General features: G+C 60.8%; 1 protein-coding gene across 1 annotated transcript in view; it reads right to left on the reverse strand.

Annotated features, from left to right (window-relative positions):
- The window catches only part of SEMA4G (sema domain, immunoglobulin domain (Ig), transmembrane domain (TM) and short cytoplasmic domain, (semaphorin) 4G), a 26,947-nt gene extending 20,510 nt beyond the window's left edge, over nt 1-6,437 (reverse strand). The window contains exons 1-14 of the mRNA XM_010000162.1: nt 6,311-6,437; nt 5,002-5,150; nt 4,391-4,453; nt 4,207-4,305; nt 2,974-3,067; nt 2,610-2,723; nt 2,245-2,411; nt 1,926-2,095; nt 1,630-1,774; nt 1,328-1,550; nt 1,128-1,243; nt 557-711; nt 336-394; nt 15-260 (exon numbers count right to left, since the gene is read on the reverse strand). Coding sequence (XP_009998464.1) covers nt 15-260; nt 336-394; nt 557-711; nt 1,128-1,243; nt 1,328-1,550; nt 1,630-1,774; nt 1,926-2,095; nt 2,245-2,411; nt 2,610-2,723; nt 2,974-3,067; nt 4,207-4,305; nt 4,391-4,453; nt 5,002-5,150; nt 6,311-6,437 — 1,927 coding nt within the window. The remainder of the gene's footprint in view (nt 1-14; nt 261-335; nt 395-556; nt 712-1,127; nt 1,244-1,327; nt 1,551-1,629; nt 1,775-1,925; nt 2,096-2,244; nt 2,412-2,609; nt 2,724-2,973; nt 3,068-4,206; nt 4,306-4,390; nt 4,454-5,001; nt 5,151-6,310) is intronic.
- Nucleotides 6,438-7,814: the final 1,377 nt, after the last annotated feature.

A 7,814-nucleotide genomic window follows, 5' to 3' on the forward strand; every position in this document is an offset into this window, starting at 1 on the left:
CGCCTCTCCCCTGCCCTCCCGCAGCCCCCGCTCCTCCCCATAGCAGCGGTACTGGCCGCTGTGCTGGGGCAATGTGTCCATCACCAGCAGCCCGTCCACCCCGACGCGTAGCCGGTCCTGCCCGGTGCCCGGCACCTCGCTGCCGTTCAGTAGCCAGATGGCTCGGGCCAGGTTGGAGCGCTGGTCGCAGGGCAGCAGCACATCATCCCCCTGCAGCACCGTCCGGTTCTTCCAGGGCAGGGAGCCTGAGGGGACACGCACTGCCTCACACCCCTCCCAGCCACCCGGAGGGACGCTGGCATCCTCTGCCATCCCGGGGGGCAGCACGGACTCACCCCGCCCAGTGCTGCTCCGGCATCCCTTGTTGCCACTCTGAATGTCCTGCACCAACCCTCTGCTGCAAGATACAGGGGGCTTCAGATGTACTGCCCTGGCTGAGACCACCCTTGGGGGGTCATGGCCACCAGCAGACCAGCCCCTTGGTGGTGGCACTGGGGTGACTGTGCCATGGGCTGGGGCAAGTGAAGGGCATGTGGGCACCCTGCTGTGTCCCTACCTGTCATCAGCAGCGGTGATGGCACAGCAGCTCCTGCCATCCCAGGCGCAGTAGGGGTCCCGGGCAAGGACGCAGTCATAGCAGGAGATATACCTGGCACAGGAGGCCAGGGGCATCTGCAAGACCCCACTGGCTGCCCCCACGTACAGGCTCCTCTGGGGAGAAAGAGTTGGCTCAGCACTGTCCTGGCATGGGGCAGTTGGGCTCTGGGGTACCCCAGAGTACAGCAGCTCCTGCCATCCCAGGCGCAGTAGGGGTCCCGGGCAAGGACGCAGTCATAGCAGGAGATATACCTGGCACAGGAGGCCAGGGGCATCTGCAAGACCCCACTGGCTGCCCCCACGTACAGGCTCCTCTGGGGAGAAAGAGTTGGCTCAGCACTGTCCTGGCATGGGGCAGTTGGGCTCTGGGGTACCCCAGAGTGCCCAGATATTCTCCCCTCCCAGCTCTGCAGCACAGCTTTCCCGCCGCAGTGGGGGTTCACAAGGGAGGGCCCTCAGCTCCCATCAGTGCCAACAGCCACAGCTGGCACCTGGCAAGGAGGTGTCCCCCCACTTCTTCCACCCCTCACCTGGGCCTGCGAGATCACGAGGCTCTCCACAGGCTGCGGCTCCCTGAAGACCTGCACCTCCTCCACGATATGGATGCCGGAGCCCACCACCACGGCCTTGTGGATCCAGCCATCCCCTGGAGAAGAGAGCAGGGGAGTCAGGAGAGTGTGAGTTGTCCCTCCTGCCCCGCAGAAACCCAGCACACTCATCCCCCGCTCACCTGTCCCCATGAAGAGGACATCGTAGGAGTGGCCGTCGAGGGCCTGCACCCTGTCCACGGCCAGCTGGCTGTACGCCACGCTCTTCTTCACCAGCAGCGGCTCCCCGCCCGCCGGCTTCACCTCCTCGAACATCAGCGGGTGCAGCTTGACAAAGTCCAGGACGCTGTTGGGCAGGTCCTGCGAGGAGTTGTAGCCCTTCCTGCGAGAGTGGTCCGTGATGCACTGCCCAGGGGGAAATGGGGGTCAGAGGGAGACACGGCCACCCCACGTCCCCCCCTCCTCTGCACCCCCAGGCACTCACGGAGCCAGGCCGGGGCTCGGGCACCGCACCGTCGTAGCGGGACCACTTGCGGGCCGAGTCCTGGTACTCCATGTAGGGGCCCTCGAAGGCGTGCTGCACTGCTGAGATGCTGTAGCGGCACACAGCCGAGGCCTCCATGGTCCTCCTGTGGGGCAGAGCCCTGCCTGAGCTCGGGTGGTCCCCACCGGTGCACCCTCAGCAGCTCAGCACCTGCCTGCACGTCCCCTCCAGCATCTCCAGTCCCCTCCACACCACCGACTTTTAGCCCCAGCGATTTCGGCCACTGCCCCACTCACCACTGTGCAGAGAGGGTGAAGGCAGCATAGAAGACCGTGCTGGCCCAGCCACCCCCGTCCAGGCTGCAGATGCTGCGCAGCACCTCGTAGTAGGGGATGTAGCAGACCAGGCGTGCCTTCATGAAGGACGTCCACTTGCGCTGCAGGATCTTCTTCCCCCCCACATCACTCTGGGAGGGTGCAGGGAGAATTTTTGCACAGGCTAGTGGGGGTATGTGTCCCCTCTGCCTGCGCCTCAGTTTCCCCAAAGGTGCAAGGCACTCAGCCCCTGCACCAGGGGGAGCAGCACTTGGCTCTCCACAGCTGGGGACATGCTTACCTTGCAGACACGGGCCACTCGGGCCACTCGGGCCATCTGGCTCTTGTCAAAGAAGGACGTGGTCTCCTCACCAGCCCGCTCCATGAAGAAGTAGTAGATTTTGTCATCGTCACCCACGGGGCTGTCCTTGCTCTCCTGGACCAGCACAGAGGCCACGAACTCAGCATCTGGGAAATGTGGAGTGCGAGGTGGAGATTGGGGACCCACCATGGGATGGGGAATCCCTCCATGACTCAGTTTCCCCTCATAACAAACCACAGAGGACCCCAGTGCCACCCCCACCTCTGCTCCATGCTCCCTGAGGCGATCCATGGCATCCCATGGCTTCTGACACCAGTCCCGGGCGACACACTGGGATGTCTCACCATTCAGCCAGTGCAGTGGGGACTCCTCTGTCTTCAGCGGCCGCTGGTGCAGGTTCCTCCGGATGTCAGGGAGGCTCCGAAACTCGTAGCGTGTGGCCGTGTACAACCCGCCGTCTGGGCAGTGCAGGCAGAGCAGGTACCCGTTAGCATGGCCCTGCACCCTGGGTACAGCCCCATAAGCCACCCGCATCCCCCTGCCCCAGGCAAAGAAAAAGGAAGAGGAGGAGGACCCAGTCCTGGCTTGCTAAGGCCCCTGCACTCAAGTACCCACCCAGCTGGAGACTCTCCCTAGGGGCACTGGGGATGGGGCCAGGGTTGGTGGCATTCCACAGGTTTCTGCCAGCCCAGGGAGAGAGCCACTTACCCACGATGAGGCCAGTGTAGCCACGGGCAGGGTCATACGGGCACTTCTCCTTCCCTTCCTCAAAGTAGGATGGCAATGTGAACCTGTCGGCATCCTTGAAGGGCACAGGGGACCAGGTCAGGCCAGAGGGGACAGATCTGCCTCACCTGCCAGCCCCAGCCTCTCTGCAGAGGTGCTAGCAGGGACAAAGTGATGCCCACAAACCCCCCTGACACCCTCCAGCTGGTCAGAAACCACATGGACAGCCAGAGTCCCCAGCCAAGAGCATGGAGAGGGCTCAGGGGGTAAAGGGAACCCCAACACTCCCTTTTGGACACCAGGCAGAAGCTGGCCAGTGCAGCTGACATTCCTGGGCTGTGCCTGGCCAGCAGACGCTGCCCAGCCAGGCTGGGTCCCCCCAGGTGATGTCCCTGTCACAGCAGGAGTTATTTTCTTTGGGGTTTGCAGTTCAAAGCGCACCAGATAATGACCGGGCCCTTCCAGCTCGGCAGCTCCTCTGCCTGAATCCCTGGGTGTGCAATGGCCAAACCAGACCGGCAGCAAAGTCGTGGGAACAGGCATGGCCCTCTCTGGGACTCCCTGGCCATGCTGGGGATGTGGTCCCTGGCTCCTTTGTCCCCTAGTTTGGGGAAGGAGGTGGGCAAAGGGTGACTGAGTCACTGAGGAGGAACTGCACAGGGGTTGAAGTCCTGCTGCTGGGGGACATGGCTGCCCCCAGCTGCTCTGCTGTGAGTCACAGCCACGAGGAGACCCCCTGTCCTGGCTCAGGAAATCCCTAGGGAAGGGCTGCTGAGTCAGCCCTGCCACCATCGCCCTCCCTGGGCACTCTTGCCAGCAGCCACCAGCCAGACTAAAAGTCCTGCTTTGGGAAGGGACCTTGCAATAGCAGGGGCTGGGGACCACCTCCAGCACTGGAACATCCTGTCCTGTGGGCTCTGATGAGCCCACGTCCCTGCCACAGCAGTGACCCACCCCCAGCCATCCTGCCCTGGGGTCAGAGTCCAAGCCCAGGGGTGGGGTGGGGACTTTGGGTGTCTGTGTCACAGAGGTTACGTCCCCACACCAACCCTCCCCAGTCTAAGGGTCATTCACCTCCCTCCCAACCCAAGGAGGGGCTGGGGCAGGAGCGGAAAGGGAGTGAGGCTGTGGGTGGAGATGGTGGGAGAAGACAGGGGCTGTGCCACCCCAGGGTGACGCGGAGGCAGGGGACAGGTGACAGCCTGGGGTACTCACAATGGCGGTGCAGAGTGGGTGGAAGGCGTAGGTGCCGCAGGCATAGAGGTGGGTGCTGTTCAGCCTCTGCAGGAACCGCACGTGGTTGAAGCACTCGGTCTGCAGAGGGGGAGGACGGGCGTCAGCGCTCGGGAACAGCGGCGGCAGCCCACCCCGGCACCTGGCACCCACCCACCCCCTCTACCTTGTTGTTTTTGCCCTTCTGCAGGCAGTCCATCTGCTTCTCTGGGGAGGCTTCCCAGGGGATCTGAAACGGGAAGAGTGACTGTCACTGTCTGACCCCCCCAGTCCCCTGTCACTGCATCCAGCCTCTGCCAGAGCCGTCAGAGATGCTGAAATCCTCTCTTACTAAGAGAGGGAAAGGATGCTCAGAGCACAAGATGGGACCCTGCCCACATCTCCCCCAGCCCAGAGCAAGAGCAGTCCCACACCCTAACATGTAGGCAGAAACCCCACAGCACCCATAGGAGCCTGGAGGACTTTGGGGAGGGGAGCAAAGGGTTGTCCTTCCGCCCTGCTACTTGTCCTGCTGGGGTGTCCCTGGAGCAGGCCAGCTCTGAGCCTGGAGGTGTCTCCCACCTCTGTCCCCACACTGCCTGGCTGGGGACCAGACATCCACAAGGGACCTGGGGACAGACCAGGGAAGAGACCTGGTGACAGCACCTCCAAGCAAGACTTGAGATGGTGAGGAGCAGGAGGATGAGCAGGGATAGAGTGGCCACAGTTTGGCCAGGGACCAGGCAGGGTGGGACAGGAGAGGACAACCAGCCATTGGCAGGCAGAGGCTGGGCTCACCGTGCGGTGGGACCCGTCGCCCACATCGCTGGAGTTGAGGGCGAAGATGGCTCCCCTGGCGCCCACGTAGAGGATGCCCCGGCCGTCCTCCAGCAGCAGGGTGCTGTAGTTGAGGGTGCGTGTGCTGAAGTGCCGGACACCCAACAGCTCTGCAAAGGGAACAGGGGGTTGAGGGGGCACCCAAGGGCAGGCATGGCCTGAGCCACCAGGGAAGGCAGAGGATGCAGCCAGCAGCAGGTAGGAAGGCACCCACCAAGGTGATCTGGCAGATGGTGCTGGGTGCCAGTGGTTTTGGCAGGAGGAATGGAAGAAGGGAAGAGGGGCGGTTTGGTAGGAAGGAAAAGGCAGTAACTGGGCTCAGGTTCACAGGGCAGCCCAGGAGTGGGAGCTGTGACATCTATGCCCAGCATGGACCTGCTACACTGTTTGGGGAACTGCTGGAGGAAGTGAAAACACACCAGCAGTGACCCCAGCTCCAAAATGAACCCAGCCAGACCAAAAGTAAGGATGGAAAAAACCTGAACCAAAACTACTGTGCAAGGAAAGAGCTTCTTCAGCAAGGCTGGGCACTCCCTGCCCACTGAGCTGAAGAAACCATTCAATTTGGGCTGTTGAGAATTGTGAGGTGGGACTCAGCCCTGGCCAGAGGGACCACATGTCAAGCTTGGGCCCTCCCACTGCAGGAGGAGAAAGTCCCATGGGACCCTGAAGGCAGCTGGAGATGGAATGAGCCCCCTGAAAGGAGGCATCGCCTGGGGAAAAATTGGCACCCCAGCTGCAAATTAAACCCTCTCCTATCATTGACCACTGAGCTGAGACTCACTAATGAGGTCAACAAAGTCACACAAATGCACAAGGCATGATGACACTGCAGGGCTGGCTGACACCACAGAGGCCAAGAGCCCAGTGGCAATTAGAGAAAATAATGGATAAAAGCTCCCTGGTGACTATTTGGCCTATGGGAGTCCAGCCCAGGTGCGATGCCCAACTCAGAACACCCTCCAAGGGCTCCTGGGCAGGGCCAGAGGCTGGCCAAGGCTGGTTCTTTGCCTCCCCCTTGGCTTCTGGGGAGATGCCTTTTCCCTGCTTCATCCCTCAGGACAGATCAATGTGGGGCACCCAATGTCAGGCAGCTCTGATTTCTGGAGCCCAGGGGACCAGAGGCCCTGCCACAGCCATCCCCCCATGCTGAAATCCCCACTCCAGGGGGCTGGTGAAGGCAGGATGCAGTCACGACACAGCCACGATGCACCAAACCCAGTGCCAGCGAGTTCCCAAACTTCACCCACCAAGACCCGCACCCTCTTACCGTCAAAGGTGACCGTTGTCCTGGGGGTGGCATCCAGGTCGGTGGCAGACCTCCGGGACGGGTAGCCCACCGCCCCTGCCGCCGCCATGAACAGAGCCGTCAGGAAATGGGCCGTGCCCCTGCTCATCTTCCCGCTGCCCCAGCGAGGGCAGCCACCCTGCCCGCTGCTGCCCGGCCGGCACAGCCGATCCTCGGGACCAGCTCCCCAGCTCTCCAGGACAGAGTCAGCTGCCAAGCCCTCCTGAAACACAGAGCACCACGTCAGATGTTCCCATTGTCCCTGGCACTTCATGAGCAAGCAGGCTTGGGAAGGAGCTGGCCACACATGCATGGATGCTTGACTGGGCACGGCCTCAGTCCCGGGACAGCTTCAGGGAAAAGCAAACCCTCATTTGCCAAAGTGGAAACTGAAGCAGGGTGCAAGGCGTTGAGCCTGTGGGCAGCACAGGGCAGGGTGCAGAATCCAAGTGGAGCAATCACCCATAGCATCCCCCAACTCAGTGTCCCCTCTGTCACAGCAGCTGCAGTTGCTGGCTGAGCACTTGGTTCCATTGCTCACAGGTCATTTTCCTCATTTTCCAGATATCTTCTTCTGCAGCTTCCCCTGACCAAAGGACAGGCTTTGGCAGAGCCAGCTGATCCCCCAAAAGCACAGAGCTGGTCTCCTGGCACACTGGGGTACCCCAAACCCCACTCCCTGGAGCAGCTGCAGCAGGATGGGTGCTGGAGGGGATCTGGGGAACCAAAGGGCTCTGCTCCTCTCCAAAGGCACAGTTAGACACCTCCTGCTGCACAAGATACTTGTTCCCAAAGCTTTGCCTCTCCTGCAATTACAAGGCTCCCGAGGACAGAGGTGTGGGGAAGCATGCTCCACGCACACAGCAATGCAGGGTGAAGGAAAACCCATACAGAAGCCACTTCATCAAGCCTTTTCAACTTCCCCCCAGTGTTTTTCCACAAGATTTCAGTTTCTCTTTCATCCCAAGCTTCCTTGAAGCTCAGGATCTATCTCAGCTCTCGGTTTCATGCATCTGATCCCTCCCAAATAACCCCCCATACCTCTCAACTGCATTGTTCATTTTGCAGGCACTAAGGAAGGACACAACTGGGGATCTCCGAGCTAGAGAGCTCCCTGTGAGCAACCAGCACCTATATGTTTGCTTGGGGGCAGGGGGTGTTATATATATATAAACCAAATACCTGGCCCTGTAGAGAAGCTGTTGGAACACGCTTGCTGTAGATGGTTTCTCTGAAGCAAATACTTTGCCTGGGTCTCAGGTGAAGTGGAAGCAAAACCAAAGGGAAATGACAGCAAAAAGGGCTTTGAGGCTGAAAATGAGAAGCAGGGGGCTGGATGTGGGATCCAGCCATAGTCTGGAGCCTGCACTGAACTTCTCTTTCCTTTCGGGGGGGGTTCAGACCCAGACCTCATACTGGCCACTGCCCTGCAGCATCCCAGGAATGGAACAAAAGGAAAAAGTCCCCCTCATTCTCTCCTGCCTAG

The sequence above is a fragment of the Chaetura pelagica genome, unplaced genomic scaffold (assembly GCF_000747805.2).
Source record: "Chaetura pelagica isolate M959 unplaced genomic scaffold, ChaPel_1.0 scaffold436, whole genome shotgun sequence".
Lineage (NCBI taxonomy): Eukaryota > Metazoa > Chordata > Aves > Apodiformes > Apodidae > Chaetura > Chaetura pelagica.